At 32.0% G+C, this 22,608-nt stretch overlaps 2 protein-coding genes across 5 annotated transcripts; both read right to left on the reverse strand.

The window, feature by feature from the left end:
• Positions 1-3,870: 3,870 nt before the first annotated feature.
• On the reverse strand, positions 3,871-6,992 carry LOC133694403 (aspartic proteinase Asp1). The gene is made up of 8 exons (XM_062115903.1): positions 6,675-6,992; positions 5,844-5,961; positions 5,517-5,743; positions 5,101-5,334; positions 4,851-4,989; positions 4,556-4,747; positions 4,366-4,438; positions 3,871-4,268 (listed from the first exon to the last, which is right to left on the reverse strand). Exons 1-8 carry the CDS (start codon positions 6,869-6,871, stop codon positions 4,174-4,176), a joined length of 1,275 nt encoding a protein of 424 aa, XP_061971887.1. The 5' UTR covers positions 6,872-6,992; the 3' UTR covers positions 3,871-4,173.
• Positions 6,993-17,750: 10,758 nt separating this feature from the next.
• LOC133694448 (uncharacterized) lies at positions 17,751-22,599 on the reverse strand. Of its 4 annotated transcripts, none has more exons than XM_062115953.1 (8): positions 22,413-22,598; positions 22,082-22,193; positions 21,624-21,951; positions 21,275-21,320; positions 20,760-20,845; positions 19,761-19,819; positions 18,913-19,047; positions 17,751-18,113 (listed from the first exon to the last, which is right to left on the reverse strand). In XM_062115953.1, exons 2-7 carry the CDS (start codon positions 22,174-22,176, stop codon positions 18,945-18,947), a joined length of 717 nt encoding a protein of 238 aa, XP_061971937.1. In that variant the 5' UTR covers positions 22,177-22,193; positions 22,413-22,598; the 3' UTR covers positions 17,751-18,113; positions 18,913-18,944. The 4 variants fall into 4 exon arrangements, with proteins under 4 accessions (XP_061971937.1, XP_061971936.1, XP_061971938.1 ...); XM_062115952.1 differs by having other exon boundaries at positions 22,082-22,201; positions 22,413-22,597; XM_062115954.1 differs by lacking the exon at positions 17,751-18,113 and having other exon boundaries at positions 18,931-19,068; positions 22,082-22,201.
• Positions 22,600-22,608: the final 9 nt, after the last annotated feature.

Genomic DNA, 22,608 nt, shown 5'->3' on the forward strand with positions numbered 1-22,608 from the left:
CTTTCCTTGTCTTGATTTCAAAAATTCCTATGAAGAATGAGTACAGAAAAAATGAAAAATAGGAAACCATTCACAAATTGCACATTATAACAGACAATCAAATCATATATGGAAACCATTCATGCGCTTATAGCTCTTTGGGCAATGGGTTTCCAGTGCACGTGTATACTTCACAGCTTCTTCTGTAATTTGCTGGGAAGCCATTTGTGTTGACTGTATACATCAGAAATAAGAATCAACCATTTTTTAGATTGAAAAAAGAATCAACAATTTCTTTTTAGATTTATTAGCACAAAAGGGTCAGCAAAAATTGGGAACCAAACCAAGGCGGGCAAGAGGGACTGGGCCACAGCCCTTGGCCTTGGTAGGGATTATAGTAGGCTTTCAGCTCTCTTTGCCTTTTCGATTGAGTTTCTTTTCTGCATTCTGATGGGTACACCAAACCGGCGACACAGATTACATGTGTATGGATGGAGATGACGGAAAACAACCTTACTAGCTACTTTTTGATTGGGGGATTGAGCTCAGTTTGTGAATAGTGGTCCTTTATTAGGTGCCCTGTCACAAAGACCCAACCTTCTAAAATAGACAAGGGCAAACATGTTCTTGCTGAAGTATACCTAAGACGAGTTCCAAGGTTCAATGTTTTAGATATGAAGGTTTTGGTTACGTTGCAGATAACTATACAAATAAAACATTGGTTATTAAGGAGCACGAGGATCTAGATGAAGAGGAAAATTATGGCGATCAAGTGTATAAACTCGACCATGATGATTTCCAAGACAAACGAGGAAGACAAGGGTGGATTCGATTTTTTAGGTTGTGTTTGTTCCATATCCATTCAAATTGAGTAAAAACAATAAAGTTGAAACAATTATGTTAGGTGTGGTCAATATGCCCTAATACAATCTAAGAGAACTAAAAATCGAAGAAGTACCGCTATTTCTTATATTTACATTAAGTGTGGAGATAAAAGTTATAAGGTTATAATATATAGTAGAAATTGTATCTGTACCTTGTAGTATTGTAGTTCAGTTAGGTCTAAAGTTAGTTCCTTATCCTAAATCATATATTGCATCACGTGTCAATAAAATTTCCATTGCAATCAAAGAGAGGTGTATTTTTCCTACTAATTTTCTAGGTTATTATAATGGGATTTTGTGTGATGTGATTCTAGTGAATATGTGACATATCATTTTAGGCAGACCATGACTCTATAATCTAGATATTACCATTTTGAAGGTCAAATTTTTGTTCTTTCCCTTTTAAAGATAGAAAAATTCAACTTGTTAAGTTACAACCAAGGCCTAACAACAATAATAATTAAAAAAAAAGCTTGTGAAAAAGAAAAGTTGAACAAATCACAAGACTCATAACCTAATAAGTCAAATATTAAATGAAAAAAAAATCTAATTTTTTTTTTAAAAAATACCAAATTCAAATCAAGTAAATCATTGAAACTGGTGGATTAGGTAATGAGAATGAAACAACCTTATAAAAGACAGAAATAATCACAAAGTAAAATCCTCAATTATAAAAAAAAATATAAATAAATAAATTATGAGGACCACATCTCGCACCAAAAATAATTGAAAGAAACTAATCAATGACTAAATTGAAATAAAATAAATGAAGAAAAGGAGTAATGAAAAAAATGAGGACCAAAATTTTAAAAAATAAATTAAAATTATAAAGGATAAAATAAAATAAATGCAAAGGATAAAAAAACAATAATCAAAAGAATGAGGATCAAATTGTAAATAAATTAATTAATTAAACACGGAGAGGGATGAAATTGAAAAAAAAATAAACTTCAAGAAGTATTAAAATCAAAGCAAAAAGAAAAAAAAATGACGACCAAACTCAAAACAAATACAAAATAGAGGACACAACTAAATTTTTAAAGGCCTAGCATGAAAACCAAAGCTCAGGTGAGAGAAACAAACGGCAGTAGAAAAAAACTCATTGTCATCGAACTGCGACCCACCTTGATAAACGCATCACCTCGACAACTGCATCACATCCTTGCACATCAGATGAGATGGCGATATGTTTTTTTTTTCCAATCGTAATTGTCCACAAGCACTTCCGAAATATAGTGGAGGACTTTAACGTGCTGATATATGTGTGGCACGTGTCAATATATTTTATTGATTTATTAATATTTTAATAAGAAAAATTACAAAAAGGGCCTAAGGGCATACCATTATTACAAAACAATCATGGCGCAAAGACAAAAACACCCTCAGAAGTCATTCTATAATCTAAAAGGTCATAGGTTAATTATGTAATTTTACTGTAAAAAAATGCAAATACAAATAAACCTCTCCCTGCAAGACCATTTTTTATGAGCATCAAAGGGTATAAACGTTATTTTACTGTGAAAATTGAAAGAAAAGGATGGAAAAAAAATCCTTAACATAACATTTTTTCCAGATTTCAAGGGCAAAAGAGTATTTTTTATTATGCATTCTAAATTTGAATGACAAAATTGTTCTTGATCAATCTACAAATGACATTTAAATCCTTTTAAAAATATGATTTTGCCCTCAATACCAAAACAATGGTTAAAGTAATAAAAAGCAAAATCATTATTACATTGTTTGAATTCATAATAATTCTCCTAACATGCTATAGTAAAACCAAGAGCCCTTTTAAATTTTTTTTTAATAAAGTGGCAATTCTATTACAACATAGCAACTTGAAGGAAGAAACATTTTTGTGTTGATCATCATCATGTAGGATAAGCATATAGATGTTTAATGTTTTATTTTCTGGGTGATGATTTGATTTACCTGATTGGTTGGCATATATTTGTTTAATGCATGAAGAAGTGAAGGATTTTACAACTACAACAAACATATCAGTTCAGGCCCAAGCCCAACAGCCCATGAACTGCCTGAAACCAGCAAGAGGTAGGAAAATGTGACGGTCACAGTCAGGTTCCCACCTCTCAGCCTCTCAGGTAGTGCAACAACATCGTTCAGTTGACTAGCAGTGATTGGTCTGTTGACTGCCGTTTGCGTTGTTGTTGCCGGACCATATACACTTTCGTATACGCAATCAGATAAACAAGGTACAAATTTCCATTTTGTCAAGGCAAACAAACAGATGCAATGTCTTTGTTCGTTTTTGCTGGTGGAAAATGTTTTTGTAAGATTTTGATTTTTTTAAAAATTAGTTTTGTTTTTATTGTTTTCATTGTATGCTATGTCAAAAATAAATTTTAAAAAATAAAAAAATATTATTTTTGATATATTTTTTGAGAAAAAATAATTTGAAAAACAAAACTATATTCATGCTGACATAATTTTTTTAATTTACTAAAATGTAGATTTTGATTGGAGCCCAACTGAATTGATTTTCAATCTGCTAAAAGGCAACTGATGTTTGATAGCAATAGACGGGTCAGCAGTTACCATCGCTACTGCTGACCTTCGAGGTTAGTCTTGATCCCTATTTATCTCTACTCCAAAGAAGTGTCTGCTACGATGTTCTTCTAGCTAATTGTTCCAGTGTGATTTTGAAATCGAGTGATATCTACATTTACAATACTATGGAGCTTATTGAAGATTTAAGCATAGGATTTTGATAGTCTGCTCTTGGCAACATGCCATTTGGTAAAATCATAGCAATCTCTGTTCACCATGGATTGTGATCTTGCTGCTTTGTTATTTGGCCACACCCTGTCAGGATATTTACATTTATTTGAATCAGACTTCACCTTAATCCATCGTTAACAAAATTGCTATTGCAACCAAGAACGTGTAAAATTCCTTGATATGTTGGCCATATCTGTTTTTTTATCCCCACCTTATGTATCCTAGTTGTTTTTGTGCAGGTGTAACCTTCTTTGTACAGTCATCGAAATAGTAACTAAATCAAATCATTTTCTTGTATTTAATCATGTTTCTATCTTGCAGCAGAAATGGAACGAGGACTCGCATGAGTCTACATGTTCTGTGATAAACAATAATTTTTTTTCTTGATATGTGGGATAATCCCATTTGCGTCATCTATGCTTGAATGTTCCTGTGCATGTATCTATCATGTCTAATGACATGAAGTTATTTTTGCCTTGTATTTTTGGTGAAAAGATCCGCCAATCAGCTTATTGGTCTTCTAGAAATCCAAGATCGAGCAATTAAAAAGAAGATATTACGAGAGAATGGTTCAGGACTGGGGAAGTCTATCGCAATTTGCAGGGAACCATCCGATCTGTTGTTTCTCATTGTCATAAATCACCACTCTGTCTTGCATAAAAATATCTGTGGATAGCAAAGAACAGAGGAATCAGATTCATTTGATTAGGAAATATAGAGGGTTTTGTTAGATAGGGTTCGTGATTCTGTTAATTTCTCTCACCTCCAATCACATTGAAGTTTCCCAGCTGTTGCTCGCTGCCATTCAGAATCCCTAAACACACATTCCCATCCTTCTGAAATGGGAGAGGTTGTTAGATATGCTTCCTGATTGCAGGAAATAAGTAAATGGTTTCTAAATGTATTGTTGCTAATTGCAGGAAAGTTGTAAAGTGATTTCTTGAGGTGCTTACAGTGATGATCAGATAGTCTTCAGGTGCCAATTGCAGCTGCACATTTTTTGCATTCATAAAGCTTATGGTTAAGGGCTTGAAGTAACTCTTGATATCAAGAATAGATTTGATAGGTTTTGCAGTTTTCCAGCATACTGCAAGTTCCTTCTCTGGTGCATCTTTTAATGGCTTTCCAGCAAGATCCTTCCTTACCTGAGACAGAAAGTTATTGATTCGTATAACACGATATTTCACTGAATGTTTCTTTATCTGATCCAGGGCAATTTCCCAAAATAAAAAATCAAGTATATCTCACCAGATTGAGTATACTCTGGTAAACTTGAGCATTGAAGTAGGTATAGGAGCTCCCACTATCAAAAATAAGCTGTAGTCCCTTTATGCCAGTGGGCTTTCCACCAAAAAGAAGTTCTGCTGGTCCTGATGAGTATAGTGTGCTGGGAAAAGAAAGAACAAGTGAATTTTAATTGAAGCAACTAAGCAAAATAAAAGCCGAGAGTAATGGCTTAAAGAAGGAAAAGAACAGAGCCAGAGGTAGAGCACTCTACTCTGATGAACTACGTAGCATTGGTGTCCAGGTGATTCCTGAAGATGGAAAAGGATGATCTCCAAAGAATAAAAAGCCTCCCCTTGCCCTACTGAAACAGTGGCCAACCACATTTTGCGTGATACCCAGGGCTCGTAGCTGTGAAAGAATGCTTACTTTACCTCTGCCAAGGCCAAGGATCCCAGCTGTGTCAGGAGGTGGGTGTGGGCCAAGATGTTTTTGATCATATCCACACCTGCAGGATAGCAACGTTTTCTCAAGATTGTGTTCATGCTCATATAACATGGCACACCAAATTTTATACTAGCTAACAAAAATAAAAACTCAGTTTCTTTGAAGCTTGGTTGTGTGCTATTAAGCACAAACAAAACTAAAAGGGTGCGGTGCGTCAGCTGGGGTGGAATGCATGATACGCACCCAAAGGCCATTTTAGGTTGGAGAAGAGTGCCATTGGTTAATCTTAGCGGAAAGGAGTCTGACAGCAGCACACCAATAGATGAACCAAGATCAGCATACTCGATTTCATAGTCACACTGGTCATCTGGGGCGTCGCAATGGTAGTTTTCCCCTGTGCTGACGGCCTGGCATAACGAATTGGAACAAGGCACAAGATTGTTCTTTGGTTTGTAAAGCTTATCACGCGGCTGCACATGTTATTTAGCATGCATATTAAACACTTGGCGAGGATATATGATAAGACTTTGTTACATGTTGATTATTGTCATCATATACGGACACTTTTACCTTAGTGCAACCTTTGCATGGAGCATCACACTGGACCCAGGTGAGGTCGCTTCCAGTATCTATGTCAAAGTCAAAAGCCTTTGGTGGGTTGCCTATGTTGAGAATCACAGAGTAGTACCTGCAAATTGTAAGGAGAATCATCATCATCATCACTCCACTACAATTAAAGCTTTTAAAAAGAAGAGGTAAATCAAGTTATAAACTTGAAATATCAATCATAAGGAATTCTGGGAAATGGTTTCAATCAGGAATTATTAAGGCAGGAATTCATTTTTCTAAGCCATGTCTTTCTTTTGCCAAGGAAACTCAAATATAGAATTATTTCTCAAAAAAAAAAAAAACACTTGATATAGAATTGTTTTGTGAGAAACTGGTCTAGTCAACACTTTCCAGAGAAAGAGAAAAGGAAAATCTCAAGAAATGCTAAAGAAACTACGTAGGACTACAAAGGGGTCTCGATTGTTCCTAGAAGACTCCATCAAGTGGGATTGAATCAGGAGAATGCTAGTGGAAATGTTACACAAACAGGAGAAAGATCCAGTTGCGGCAGTCAAATAAAAATAAAATAAAGCTGCAAATATAGTAGTGAAAAAACAAATCAAAAACAAATGATCGTAGAGGCGATGGATTCAGAGTTGATGAATGGCCAAGCAATTCTTACCAGACTAACAAGAAAATTAATCCAAACTAAACACAAAATACCTAAAAATACTTTTTATAAAACAAATTAATTTTTTTTTAAAAAAAAAGTACCAAGAAACATAGTATCAAATTCCAATATGAATCCAACATTTTCATTTTATTTCTGCGAAGAATCAAGAAAACACACACCCAGTAGGATAAACATTTCCGGTGACACGAAAGAAAACAGAGGAGCCAACACGATCATTAGCAGGGGTGCTTGACTGTCCTTTGATGGGTGTTTGACTGGCAGCAGAGAAACAGCCTTGAAAATCAGCAGATATTACTATGAAGAACAAGAACATCATCATCATCAATGATACGCTTCTTTTGCTTTTCTTTCCCATCTTCTCAAATCTTTATAGTCAATTATGTTGTCAGCAAAAAGGTATTGTTATGGCTTGGAACTTGATCAAGAAAAAGAAAGAAGAGAGAAGCTCTGTGTCAAGAGCGAGAATTGTAATCTACTTGGCTTTTTGCCTGAATAGAGACGCGAGTCTCGGCATTTTATATACGTGGCATGTCTCCACGTGTATTACAACGGCGATTAAAAATAAAAAATAAAAATTTTTCTTTTCTCTTGGTTTAATGGCATTTTAAGCCTTAAAATATCAGGGTTATAATAAATCGAGTGCTTGTACTATTAATTTGATTAATTTTTTTAACTATAATATTTCGAGATAAATATTAACATTCTATTTGGTTTGATCTTTTTTATTGCCCAACAATCCTTTTAAGAAAAATTATTTTCTTGTATTTTGTGCTCAAAATCTTTACATGTCCTAATAACAATTTAATCCAATTTAAAAAATGTTTTAAGGTCAAGAAGCTGTTTTTAATCTTTTTAACAAAATATAAAAAACAGAAAATATTTGGGAATGATCCAAAATTTTATTGGGATTAAAAAAATAATATAAATTTATATACTCAATCTTAATATAATTCTTAAAATATTTATATGACCGAATATATAACATCTAACCAAGTTGGATATATGTTAATTTTAGAAACTATATACACAAAACTTTTGAGAACCGTGTTAAAATTAGCTATGTAAATTCATATGATCTCTTTAGGGCTCTCGAGAAAATTAGAGATAATTCTAGCTAATTTTATATTTTTTATAATTTATGAAGTTTCTATTATTTAGAAAATAAAAGAAAATACTTCTGACTTTAAAAAAATAAAATTATTTATGAAAGTAGATGGAACTTTCATTGCCATCTATGAAAAAATTCAATGGAAAATATAAAAATACGATTTTGTTTTTAAAAAATAATTTAAGAATAAGATTGATCAAATCAATAGTATAGACAACAAAGTATAATTCTGATCAATTAAACCCTTTTTTTTTAGAGAGAGATACAGAGGCTCGACATAAATAATATTTATTTTTAATTTTTAGCAACCTTCGGTAAGAAATTATTTTTACGTGTTTTTTTTTGTATCATTATTATTTTCGGAGAGAGGAAAGGGATAGGTAATAGCTAATAATAGATTTTCGTCTTAGGAGATTTCACGGAAAGAGGACAGCACAGCCTATAACGCGGAGGTTTGGAAGGTCGTAATTGCTAGAGGATTTCATTCCATTGTGGTTTCACAAGGTAACGGCGTCTGTCTCCCCTTCTATCAAGTCTCCTGAAGAAAAGACAAAAAACCCAACAAGTGTGAGACCGTGTGGAAGTCTACTAGGAAACCATATAATAAATGATGGGGTCATTAAAGGAATGGATTTTATTGGTTTAGAACATGGGTCTGTCTTTAGTCTTTCATACATTGGTTGCTGGGTTTCTTCCCTGTCGATTAAGGATTTAGTTCTGAAATTGGATTTGACATTTCAGTGTGGTTGGACTAGATCGATGTTCCGCGTTATGCTATAATTTTTTAGTTTAAAATAAATATCTAGGAATATTTAATCTTTTTAGTAAAAAATGTTAAATTATATAGAGATTGACTAATAAAAACACAGCTTCGCGATAATAACTTTTAAAAAAAATATTGAGATGACAACATATTAAATCGACGCGGGTCAACTAGATTAACTTGCTATATTCGTGATCCGGGTTATAAGATCAAGATAACCTTATAATAAGTAAATAAAAACAAACTATGAAGCTCAATTCTCAATCAACTCATTATTGAATGATGAAATTAAAAAAAAAATCAATTAAAAAGAATAATAATAAAAAATTGATTCAACCCAAGTTAACTTGTCAAACACATAACCTAAGTCATGTGACCATAACCGTATTGAAAGTACATCAAAACAAATTATGAAGCCTAATTTCAAACCAATTAGGGATGACTTTGAAGAAAAAATCAAATAAATAAAAGGACATAAAAAAGACTCGAGTCAACCTGGGTTAACCCGTCAAATTCATGCCTTAGGTCATGAGATTGGAGTAACCTCATAGAAAGTAAACAAAAAATATAACCCATGTAAACCAGGTTAATCTGCCAAAATTGTGAACCGGGTCATAAAACTGTGATAATCCTATAGAAAGCAAATCAAAATAAAATATGAAGCTCAATTCTTAATAAACACATTGTTGAAGTATGAAATTGAAAAAAAAATCAATCTAAAAATAGAACAATAAAATAACCAGAGTCTACCCGAGTTAACCCATAAAACTTATGACCCGAGTCTTGAGATCGAGATAACTTCATAGAAAACAAACCAAAATAAATCATAAAGCCTAATTCCTAATCAATCTAATTTTAAAGGACAAAATTGATAAATAAAAAATACTAATTAAAAAAAGAAAAAAACGATTTGAGTCAACTAAATTAACCTGCAAAACTAGTGACATGGGTCATGGGACTTAGATAACCACAGAGAAAGCAAACCTCAACAAATCATAAAGTCCAATTTCTAATAAATCAATTGTTGAATGATGAAATTAAAAAGAAAACATAAAATAAAAATAAATAAATAAGCGAAAAAAAAACATTGTTGTAATAAATAGAGTTTATATTGTTGTAATAAATAGTGTTTATGAGGCTATGTATAATAATGTTATTTTTTTTTGTTAATGGAAGAAATCAAATGCCTAGTTCTTTATTGTTATCCACGAATTTCTTTCATGTTATTCTTTATTTTTAGCACATACACTTTGAAGTTATAATTGATTTTCATGTGAATTTATTAAATCAATTTGAATTCAAATTCTTTCAGATTTTATTTAAAATCTAATTAAAAAGGTCAAAAACCAAAGAGAAGTATTTATATATAAATTTTATTTAAATTGTAAAAGGGAAAACCAAGTTTATCACAACTGAAATTGAAAAAGGAAAAAAGAGTACAATAATCGTGCTAGAACAAAAAATCAAAGGAAATATAAATTATTATCATAATCCACAATTAATTTACTCATTCTCCACACCATTGATGAAATCAAAAGTTAATTTCAATCTCAAAAAATAATAATATTTATAGGTGGTGTTAATATTTCAAAGACTTTCAACTAAAACATAAGACTTGTTGGGTTGAGTCTTTCTCTTCTCTAACTCGGGTTTTAAACTTAACCGAGATGAAGTTGACTTTTATATGATCCAGTCGACTAAGCAAGTTAATGCACAACCTGATCGACTAGTAAAAACCCAATTTGACTTTAAAAAATTCAAGCGGCAATATTTTAATATTATTTTTTAAATATTGATACAATGACGTCTTAGATTGATCTAAGTTAACCCACAAAAAATATAACCTAGTTGTGTCTAACAACTTTATATTTTGAAATTATTTTTTATTTAATTACATGATTATAAACATTGACAAGTGCAGGAAAGTGATTGAATAAAATTTTGGGAAAACTACTTTAATTCTCCTATAATTTAATCATTTTTTTCACTTTGCCTCTATTGTTTTTAAAAATACAAATTATATTCAAGGTCAAATGTAATTTTTAAAGTTGTATAACACTTTACATCATCGTAATGAAAATCAAAAAAATAATTTAAATTATTTACATGATTATCATTATATTTTAATTAATTATTAAAAAACCCTTGGGTGTTAAGTTATAAAATTGCAAAATTATCATATCTTCTCTCTTACTCTTTTCTCTCCTACCCTAGCCACCACCTCTTCTCCCTTTTTCTTTCTTTGTCCGACCACCATGGTCCAACCAACCATCACCACCATCACAATTACCACAAAAGTCACCGCTCTCTTCCATATCTCTACCAAATAAAATCTCATAATTCCCACCTCCTTCTCATATCTTCATCCTCTATTCACCCTCTGTTTTTTATTCACCTCTCATCATCATAACCCAATCTGACCTAAACTTATCAACATCAAAACCTTAAGATTGCCAACTTCAAACTTGTCGCCTCTACACTTATATTATTTATATAGTTAAAGAAAGGGAAGAAGGAATTTAAGATTGATGTTGGTGCCTTTATTCTTAGCTATATTCTTGACATGATGCTTATTTTTTCTTTGGATTTCAATTTATTGTTGAAATCAACATAGTCAATGGAATCACAACATTTCTCAATCGTAAAAACTAGAAACCTTTATTACCTATAATATCAAATAAGTTGAGCTTAGTTGTTGTTCACTCAGTTACTACTAAAAAGGTAAATGATTCTATTTATTATATTTCTCCAACTGATTTTTATCTCAAATGGATTTCTCTTAAGATTGCAATTTATGCAATTCTAGGTTTTTCGAGTTGTAACCCATGTTACGCCAATGATAATAAAAATTGTATGTGGAGTGGTTTTTGAGTTGTTGATTGATGGGTATAAAAAAGAAGGTTTTTTTAACAAGGTTGTTAGTGTTTGACTAATCATTGAGCATTATGGGTTTTATTTTAATTTGTTAGCAAAAACATAAGAAAAGAAAAATCGAATTGATTCAAAAAGATAAGAAGATGTTTTAAAATTACATGAGTAGATCTAGGACTAAATCTATAGCTTAAACTAGTTAACTTAAAACTTCAATCCTAAGTTGCAAAGTCCTTTTAATTAAGACAGACAAAAAAAAACCTACATCAAACACAATGGTAGTTTAGTATTTTTTTTTTTCAAATATCATGATGGCTTAGGCTAAAAAGGAAAGGGCTTTGGTTGGCCATCGCCCTTTGGTTTGGGCTCTTTCAAGACAACTCCTTCCGTTCGAGACTAGTTGCTGTCAAAGATCGTGGATTTAACTACTCCTCCCTCACCAGCAGGGACCCTTCTTCTGATTAGGCGCCGATACGGATTCATTCCAGTAGGGATTGCTCCTTTACTTTAGGTTTAGGTATCGATGAGGTATTTCCTGTAATTGCAGGGGCTCGATAGCGAAGAAGGAAAATGAGCCCTAGAATCTATCTCATGAAGCTCCGAGACCTAAAATTGAGTTGACTTAGAATGTAAATTGTAATTTAAAAAAAAAAACAATATAGACAAGGTAAAAAAAAATGATGAAACCATAATAGGGTCAGAGTAATTTTCCCTAAAAAGAATTTAAAAAGGAAAAAAAACAATATGAAAGATTATACAAAAGAACCATTTACATAAATAGGTTATGATTTTAGTAATAAAAGGTAAATAATAGAATGGTATTCAATAAAAATAAAACCTCAAATAAATTTTTGATCAATCTATTCTACATCATCGCAAGGTCATTTCTAACGTTTGTTTTTTAAAAAAGTGTTTACCCAGCAATCAATCCTTTCCAAGTATGTTTCATTGGCCAAATCTACCTTTAAGGATTAAAGAATTCTTTTTTCAAAATTTCATTTTTATTTAAGCTAGTCCAAGAATAACTCACATCTATAAAATATAATTAATTCATCTTAAACTAGAATTTAAACAAAAATCAAGCTTTCTTTTAGTTCATAATTGGCTAAAACAACCCTTTAAGGAGATCAAAGTTTTATTTTTTTATTTTTCATGAGATTTTCACCTATCTCATTCTTAAAACACCCAACATAACACTGACATAACCATCATGACAATTTGAAACAACCAACTCAATTCTTCATACTTATAGTTCTTGGCTGAAATGGCCTTTTTAAGACAATTATGAGTTATCTTTTATTTTTATCATGGTAAGCCATGAAAATATAGCTTAAGTATACATTCTCATGTACTACACACATTAAACCAATCAGTTGAGTAAGACTATTATCTTTATTCTTTTTGGCTGAATTACATGGGTATACACCCATGAGTTAATTCTATTCCTTCGTTTAAAAGAAATATATTAATCATGTTTGTTCACATGATAATTAGCTCCTCCAAATGAGAAATTATACACAATTAAATTGAATATCTTAAGCAGATTCTTCTTTCACTTTCTAATATTTTATTCTATCTTTTTAGCATAATTTCAAGCAAAGGATTAGAAATGACAAATCCTTTTTGGTTTGGTATAATAAAACCAGAACATTGCTTGTTATTTTAATCATAACTAGAGGTATAGAAATTGATTTTAGGTTTGGTTTGTCTTGATGAAAAACTAAGGCATAAAGCTATAACTTTGATGAAGAAAGAAACATTCAATTTTATCATTTGCAAGCTCAAAATCAGCAATCACAATAGCATCTAAAATCTACCCAAAAGTTATGTCAATTTAGATATTTTCTCAATGTTTAGCTTATATCTAGAGTTATATAATTTAAAATTTAACCAATATTAGCTTTATTTGAAAGCTAGAATCCATATCTATAACTTTCCTGATAAACCAACTCTAAATTCCAACATTTTCAAGCTCTAGATTTAAGTAGAAGCTAAATGGTCAAAGACATACATGGTTAAACTATATCCAACACCATCCATAAATTTTTCCTGAAATTTCTTCCATGATTCAACTTTAAACAATATATATGATATGATTTAACAATCAATTCAACACAAAACACCATCGCATTAAGGATTATTATATAAACCCTAACTTCAACTGACATCAATCCATACCGATCAAAAATTTCTCAATAAAAATGAAGTAATCACATACAAAAATACTTAACTCATGATGTTTATAGGAAGTTTAAAGAAGCCCTTTGGTCTATATTCTCCAAATTCTCCACCTTTCTCTCTAGCCGAGTTTTCTCTCTCTTGTTTCTCTTTTTTTTCTTCTTGATTCTTGCTTGTTATGGATGTTTTACTTTTTTTTATTCCACTCAAATCAAAAACCCATAGAAATTTGGAGGATTTCTACCAATTTTTGAATGAACAAGCCAAACTCTCTAGCTTTCTCTTATGGCTCATGTTGACAGCTTCATTTAAAAGGAGAGGGTTGTAGCTTTTTAGTTTGATTACAAAAATACCCTTACACATGCCCTTGTGGATTATTTTTTTCACGTAAACTACCTGACTTCTATCTAAATCATGAGTTCTTACTGAACTATTATTGACCTGAAATTTTAACAAAGGTATACAAATATGTCAAGAGACTCCTTATAAAATTTCAACATGATGCAACGGTCAGATTAAGAGTTATGTGTGATAGCGTAAAACTGGTCAATTATGATTTTTCATCAAAAATCTAAATTTTCTTATTCAATCGTTGCATAAATCATATCAATTATTTTATTGAATTTTCGGGATTATTTTATTATCCCAAATATATTTGTTTTTCCTTTTTACTATTAGTTTCATTTACGGATTTGTTATCGTTTTGCGGTAACGTTACCAATTATAAATCGGTGTTTGCACCTTCACTCTTTACTTTTCTTATGTATTATCCTTCCTTATCGTTTATTCTTTTTTACCATACTAATTTCTTGTGATCTTTTCCTTAATTTTCTTATTCTTATATCCATCAAACTCATTACCAGTTTCACCAACGTTATGAGTTCTAAACCCAAATTTGCGATTCTCTTTTCAACTTCATCAACATCTTTAAATTTATCCATGGAGGTCATCTTTTCCATTACACACAATATTTATCATCATTTATGCATTTATTCATTTCTTTTCATCCTGAGTTTTTATTTCCGTTGAGGTCTCATTACCTTTGGTCTTATGTTTATGCATAGGTTTGCAACCTGAGTCAACCTGAGAAAATAAAAAAAAAATATATGTTTGAGATTTTAATATCCCACATAGAAAACTTTTGAAAAAATGCATGTGGATGTAAGTTATAAGAAAAGAAATGTGAAGTGTAATATAGTTATCCCTAGGGGTGATTAAAAAAAAAACCGATAACCGATAAAACTGAAAGGGAAATTAACCAAAAAACTAGACCAGAAAAAAAATAAATTAACCAATTAGAAAATTCAAAAAACTATTCAGTTTGGTTTCAGTTTCAAAAATCTAAAAGAGATTGAATCGTGGTAAACTGGTTAAACCAACACTATATATATATATATATATATATATATATATATATATATATATATATATATATATATATAAACTTTTCTTCTACCGTCGTGGGTGGCAGTAGATGGTGCTGGCAATAATTAGTGATGACAATGTGAAGGATGATCGGAGGTTGTGAGGACTACTAGAGAGACGGTGTTGAAGTTTGGTTTTATGATGGTCTTGTTTTCTTGGGAAAAATAGGGCTAATAATGAATAGAAGGAAATAAAAATAATGGGTATTGTTGGTCTTTTGGGAAAGGTTGAAGATGATGTTTGTGTTTTTTTGGTTTCTTGGAGGAGAAAAATAATGGTAGGTTTTTTTTTTTTTTTACTCCAACTAACATAATCAAACCGAACTGAATTTAGTTGGTTTGAACTGTTTGGGTTTGATTTTTAATTTTAAAAAATAAATTTAGTTTGGTTAGTTTCTAGGTAAAAACCAAACTGAAAATGATTATTTCTAATTATCCTATATTGGAAAGTTAAGAAATAATTCGTGTGAATATAAAGTATAAAAGAAGATATGTAAGGCTAAGTATTTATAAATTAATTTTATATAATTTAAATTTATTTTAAAAATATAAAAACAATCAGATATTAATATCTGAGTTATGTCAGATTACTCAAATTTTATCGAGCCAATTACATGTTTAAGTTTTTATAATTTAAAACCCCGTTGAAACTCTAGATGAATTCGTGAAGCCAAACTGAATTTCATATCTATGATAAACTCACTACTCTCATCCAAGATACATTGTTGTCTAGAATTTTACCACCCCTTCCTGGTTTTTTTTAATGTGTCGTGTGTGCTACGAATTATGCGATCCGCATGTGATAATTAACTTGGTTTCGTAAGTACTGAAGAATTAAATTGAAAGTGCTAGTTTATATATTTAATAAAACTAATATTCATGTGTTTGTATTAATTTATAACATATTTAATGAATCATAAAACCGTGATATTTTCCTGCATGTAGTAGAAAAGCTAGATTTAAAACACATCATGATCATCTGTTAGGAATTAATGCAGATTAGAAGACGCATTTCTAAATTTATGTAAACACTAGGAACTAGCTAGCTAGGGTAGCTCCCCCTAATCTCGTTTACCATTTCAAAAATCAAACCCATATCGGCATTCATTAATTTCTTTTATGGCTTTCGCTCAAATTTGGAATATTCGACAACGTATGCATGTGTTGGACTTGTGTAATGGATGAACCGCACATGATGATCAAGCCCAATTTAAACTCTTTCTATATATAGTAATTACTTGCACATAAAGGAATAACAGAAGATCATAGACAGAAAAGGAATTCCTTGTGCATGCTTGGTCATATCAGAGTTATATCTGATCAAAGAAGAGAAGTTAGTACGCATGAAATAATGCATTAAACTGCATATATAGTGATCTTTTGTCACATTTGAGATAATTATCAACGACGAAAAAAGAAAAAAAAAAACAAACTCTTAGCTTAAGAAATGGCAAACTAGCTATCCTTCTTCTATTAATTAGTCGACATGCGCGCAGACGAGAAAAGGAAGAACGAAGAAGATGGCGAACAAGAATCTGACTTAATTTTATGATTTCTGTGGGCAGGCAAAATGAAAACTAACCACGGTATTCGAACCATGCATGCATTATGCATATCTCAATCTTACGCATTCGTGTTTTTGGTGCCAGATTTCCCCTTGTTGCAGAAAGTTTTTCTTTTCTGAGTTCTTAATTATATATGAAGGGAGATAATAATCCCGCTTTAGTTCACTCTCATCTGCCCCTTTCTGCCTAGCTATACGTACGTACACAGATATATTATTTCCGTGTATATATTTCAAGTGAGATAATATTATTATTTTTGGTGGAATTCATGTATGGAATGATACCCTTTGGAAATAGACTAATCTTTTCCTACGAGGTTGTTAGTAATTAAAAATCCATTTATGGGGGTTTAACTGAAGATTTCTGCCTTGCAGCGAAGCAGTCAGTTTTTATTTATGTATTTAAGGGTCTATAATTGCTCTGCAAATTTGTAGTTTTATTATTTATTTAGCCATCAGAAAGATGCATGCTTTGAATGCGCTGTGCGTCAAGGGATTGGAAAATTTGTACGGAACATTCTTATTTTATAATTTTATTTTATTTTTAGTTTAATGTTGATATCTGAACTAACTTGCGTACACTTATATTAATATTACTGATAATTAATTAGAAAACGTCACGTTTTTTGTAGTTCAATTTTTTGTATTAGGTGTGATGCTTAAGATTGTAGTGTGTAATATTATTTGAATTTAATTAATGATTTGATATTATTTAAAAATAAATAAAAATAAAACATGTTTAATGGGTGGCCATTATCTTCCTAATGCAAATTATTATTTTTTTGTAGTTTTTTGGGAGTCATGTTAGAACATGCATGAAATGAAATGGATCTGGGTTATCATGCCTTGTCCACAATTTATATAAAAATTGTTTTTTAAATATTTTAAAATAAAATAAAATATAACTAATAAAGTATTTTATTTAGAAATGCATTAAAATAAAAAAAAATATTTTTTAAAATTTAATTTTTACATCAGTATTAAAAATACTAAAATAAATAATTTGAAGTAATGAAAATAAAAATTTAATTTTTTTTCAAAAATAATTTTAAAATACAAATAAATAGGCTTTAAATAGTTTCATTGACTAAAATAACGATATCAGTACTAAAAAAAAGTTTTATGGGTTCAATAATTTTACCTAGTGGCATCAACTTAACTTGTTTTCTAATAGCTTTGTGTTTGTAAGTTATCACAGTTACAAATCAAAGTATTTTTCGTTTAAAACTATATTAAAATAATATTTTTTTATTTTTAAAAAATTATTTTTCACATCACACCTCAACATAATCCAAAAATATAAAAATAAAAAATAAAAAAACACACTTTCCCAGACAAGACTTAATTAAATACACTTGGTCATAGCATTACGGGTTGGGATGCTAGCGCCTGTTGGGCAACGGATAGCACACACAACACAAAACATCAAACGCACCAATCGCAGTTCCATCATCCAGAACAAGATCCAAGGCTGAAGGAGGGCTCAAAAAAAAATCTATGAGAAGATTGTAGCTTAACCTAAGAGTCAGTGAAATTAAGAGTTTACTTCATGTGGCACCGTCGCGTTCTCTACCAAGGGAAGCCTTAATGTCCACGGTCAGAGCAAGAGCATGGGCGCAGAGAATGAGCTGTCAAGTTGAAACTTTCTATTGAGTTAATTGGCATCACCATCTCTTTGCAGCACGAGATCTATGCAAATAAAAGCATTCATTCACTTATTAGTTCTCTTCTTGTAGATTCCTACATTTTATTTTGTTTTTTGTTTTATCATTTTGCTATTTGCCTGCACAACTCAAACATTGTTTCATTACATGCAAACCAACCAGGAATGATGCGACTACTTAACATGCAAAATCTTCATCTTGCAATCTTTCACCTAAATTCTACATGAACTGCAGTAAGATATGTTATCAAAAGATTTCGATGAGTTTGATCATGAAATCGTTCTCTACTGTTTGGATCGTTTTGCTGCAGTTTGATATGTTATCAAAAGATTTCGATAAGTTCATAATAATACATGTGAATGTTAATTTATATCTATTTCTCATTTTCTCTCAAGTCTTAATCACCAGGTCTACCTGTGTCACCATTGATCATATAGCACTGCAAAAGCTTGCAAAACAAGCATTTTAAAACTTCTTTAGCTATCTATTATTGTAGACAACTTCTTGAGACCCACTCAGATTACAAAATCAATCTGAGCCGAATCTCATCCGAAGTGGGATAAGAAAACCAATTTGCTGGACTCTTGGATACAGAAGGAGCGCCCGAGATGTCATGGAAACATTGGGTGCACAAATGTAGAAGTGACCTGGACTAACAAAAATGTAATATCTCCGACTCTTAAATTTAATCTTCCAGAACACATACGAGATGTTCTATGTTATTTGGACAATCGGCTTACTTCAACTCCAAACAAAGAATCAACAATTGTCATCAATTCTTATGAAAGATTAATGAAAAACAACTGCAAGTGCAAAGGAATTACCTGGCCGTGAAAACCACAAGCAAGATATATATTCATGGAATAATTGCACGGTGTTGATTTGTCCACTTGTTATAGTCTAGCAGCAGTTGATCAAGAAGTAATGGTACGAGCCTATCCAGAAGAGCTTGCATTACTCTGTATGTCAGCAAAGTTCAACTGTTTCTATTATATGATAGCTCTGTTCCCAAAATTACAGAAGTACAAGTGCATCTTGCAAAATAGGAAAGAATCACTGGTTTTTTAAAAAATTACATGGTGATATTAGCCAGTTAATCAGCACTAAAATGAAACATTATTAGATATTTAGCAGGAACAAACTTCTTGCAACTCTTAATGTCTTCTTGAAATTGCAACAAGTTGTGACTCTCAGGATGCATTTATTTATTCTAGTAACAAGGTGTAGTCGATGAAAGCTATAATTTCTTTTACGGTAAATAGAATTCTTCCATCATTTGGATGAACTTAGATTTTCTATGTTTTGGTTTTCAACCCTCGTATTAGGAATAGCCAGATGCAATGGCTCCAATCTACTCACTTTGATACTTATAGCATGTTGTAGGACACTGATTAAACAATGGCTTTGAGGAAGCTCAAGGGATGTTAAGAAGTCAATCCTTGGCTGATTAAAAATTATTTTTGTGATGCCACGTTGAGGGCGTGATACTTTCTTAATCCAAGATCAATTTTCACTGGTAAAATAAGGCCGATATACTTACAAGGGCTCCCTAGTTCCAGGATCATGTACCAAGCAACAAATATACCAATATGTTAAATGAAATATTCATTAAGACAATAAATCCCACAAGTGCATATACTGTAATTTTGAATTTCATCGTAAGATCACTCACAAATTTCCAGCACTCTCCACAGCAGATGTTGGCAGCAAAGTAAAGGGCTGTGTGTAAATCTGTATTCAAAGAATGAAGACCTTTAAGAGTATGATATTAACTGCTCAACATCCATATAAAGACAAGAAAGAGCAAAATGCAACAAATTACTCACTGAAGCAGATAAGGCGTGTAATAAACAAATAACAGGAATAGCTCAGTTATGACTGATAAGAATAGGCAAGCTAGTCATAACATTATGTCCATTAACCATTAAGCAGAAAACCTGGGCTTCTGGGATAAGATTGAATAACAAGCTCGTGATATTTTTCAAACAAGACTAGGAAACTTTGCCAGTTTTTTTTTTTTTTTTGTAAGAGAATATCTAGTCACAATATCTAAGAACTTGAACAAACAACTCAATTTGAAATTCCACGAGACTCAACTTCAAGAAACAGAAATGACAACCAATATTGCCTCGAAGCAAGAAGTTTGAATCAAACTTCAGTGTCAGATTGACAATTGACGAGCAGTAAAAGAAAGCAGAGCCGTAAGAGTGGAGGAAATATTGAATATTGACATGAAAGTCAGTACGACAGACAGAAATTTTTGTAAGTTTAAAAACTACTTAGGTTAAATTACTCCATTTACAGGATAAAGGTGGACAATAGCTAACAAGCAGAGGATGCCATTATAGGTCATAGTTACTTCAATTCCCAGTGACTAATATTGAAATCATCTATCTTTAACAGTCAGCCAGAGAGCGGTTGCCAGGCTATGATCGTGCTGAATCACTAAAAATAATCTTCACTATTTTCCCAAGAAGTGTCTGCTGTTAACTAATTAAGCAGTTACAGTGGGCGAGGGACTCTAATCATTGCCGGAGACCAGGGTCTAAAATTTAAATGTCAGGATACCAACTGAAAGAAGTCACCTTACAAGAAAGGGCTTTCAGTAACTATGACAAAGAACCACGCAAAATACTTAGCCATTATGATGATCTAAAAGTGTATTAACAACCTCAAGCATGAGATTCAACTTCACGTCAACCTCCAAAAATGGTTCAGAGATATTTGTGTTCCATGTCATGGAGTTCACCATGAAAGCTGAAGAAAGCAAAGTTCAAAAGAACTGTCAAGATGTTGAAACATATTGATTGCAAGAATCTGCAACAATCTCATAACATACATGACAAACTCCTGTACTAACAAGGTAACACTATTGAATCTACAAAACAATCTGGTCAAATAAAGCAACTTGAGTTCTTAATAAGGCCTTATCTTTTCGATGAAAGGTAGTTGCATTATGTGTAATATGAGTACATGACACCTGCACATTTAGCATATTGTATAAAAGCTGTGATGGAAATTATTATGCCTAAAAGACTTTCAACAATGCATCCCTACATGAGAAACCTGAAAGTGTTTGATATGTTCAATTTGAACATGACCTGATATGCTTACTGTTATAAATGTTTTATAAAACTGTTTTCTCGTAAACTATTGTCTTGCAGAAGTTCAGAGATAGGTATGTACCTGAAAAACGGTCATTTTGGCGTTCAACAAGCTCTGAACCTTGGAACTGCATAGTAAATCAGCAACCCACATACATCAAATTAGACTCCATCGAGATGGCCATACATATGGAAGAGATCTGCAAATCTTTTGAATTTAAAGAAAATTGGATGGCAGTGATACATCTACGGTGAAAACAGATAAGCAGTTTCTCCTCCAAATTCAGTTGCTTCTTCTGCTAGTCATTATCTTATACATCCTTTGGTACCATCAAGGTAATGATATGCTAAAACAATAGCATAGTGCATAAATAAGAATCCCTCTTTTTAGCTTTTTTCTATCATTACATAAAGTCCATGGTTGGTTCTACCTTGCAAGAAATCATCTCAACTGTGCAATGTTCGTCTGATAGGGAAACTCGTAAGTCTAGCACAGGTGCTGCTTCAAAGTTAAGAAGTTCAACCTTCGGCAAAATGCACCTATATGTGTTGGCATCAAGTGACTGAAAACTTTGCAAACTACCCGTGTTCAATATAGCTTGAATCCCAAACGGGTGACTTAGAAATTCACTGATTCGATAACCGCCATCGGTAATCGGCAAATTCATCCTTTCCTTTCTTGCAGCAGTTAAATTTGCTTTCTTTGAGTTATACACTGCCATATTGGCCCTGCGTACATTGACAGTTTCTTTTCTTTTCCTGAATAAATTTCACATTATAAGACAAAAACAGATGCAAAGAAAAAAAAACCTACATGATAAAATTCAAATTCCATGGAACAATTATCCTCACTAAACTAAAAGTGAGTTCCAAAGACACCAAATAAAACCTGGAATTGGTGAGGTATGGGAAAGCAAAAGATGTGAATGTTGTCAAGCCTTCTTTCCCTGTTGCTTTCCATTTGTTACCACTTGGTACCATCATCCTCAGTTCCTCACGCGCTGCTTCCCTTGAATGACCCAATTAATAAACATGAAAATCAAAACCCATCATAGCAAACCAAAATTTAGCTTGTACACTGGAAAATTAGGAAATAATACTGCATGTTTCTCTGAATACTTGAGCCCAAATGGACCATGAAATGAAGGATTATAACTCCAAATTCAGGCAAAAAAGAAAAGTGATAGAAAAATTCAGCAGAGAGTTTAACTTTTATTCACCTGCTTATTTCAAGTTCGACTTCCGAGAGGAAAATCCTGTGCCACTCTTGCAAGGGAGGAGGACTTTTTTGGTGTTTTAGCTGTTCAGTTCTAGATCACTGTCACTGTCATGGCCACTCGAAAAATGGTTTGTAGTTAACGTTATCAATTCATGTTCTGGTAGTTAACAGTTGGTTAAACTCGAGCCTGTTGTCTT

The sequence above is a fragment of the Populus nigra genome, chromosome 5 (genome assembly GCF_951802175.1).
Source record: "Populus nigra chromosome 5, ddPopNigr1.1, whole genome shotgun sequence".
Taxonomy (NCBI): domain Eukaryota; kingdom Viridiplantae; phylum Streptophyta; class Magnoliopsida; order Malpighiales; family Salicaceae; genus Populus; species Populus nigra.

Excerpts from the sequence above, each read along its gene's own strand:
- LOC133694403 (XM_062115903.1), bottom strand. The coding sequence starts at position 6,871 with ATGGGAAAGAAAAGCAAAAGAAGCGTATCATTGATGATGATGATGTTC. Across the intron at positions 4,990-5,100 it reads ATGCTACGTAGTTCATCAGA|CACACTATACTCATCAGGAC; the intron begins GTAGAGTGCTCT and ends TTCTTTTCCCAG. Across the intron at positions 4,748-4,850 it reads ACCAGAGTATACTCAATCTG|GTAAGGAAGGATCTTGCTGG; the intron begins GTGAGATATACT and ends TTTCTGTCTCAG.
- LOC133694448 (XM_062115953.1), bottom strand. The coding sequence starts at position 22,176 with ATGATGGTACCAAGTGGTAACAAATGGAAAGCAACAGGGAAAGAAGGC. Across the intron at positions 21,952-22,081 it reads CCATACCTCACCAATTCCAG|GAAAAGAAAAGAAACTGTCA; the intron begins GTTTTATTTGGT and ends AAATTTATTCAG. Across the intron at positions 20,846-21,274 it reads CCAAAATGACCGTTTTTCAG|CTTTCATGGTGAACTCCATG; the intron begins GTACATACCTAT and ends TGCTTTCTTCAG.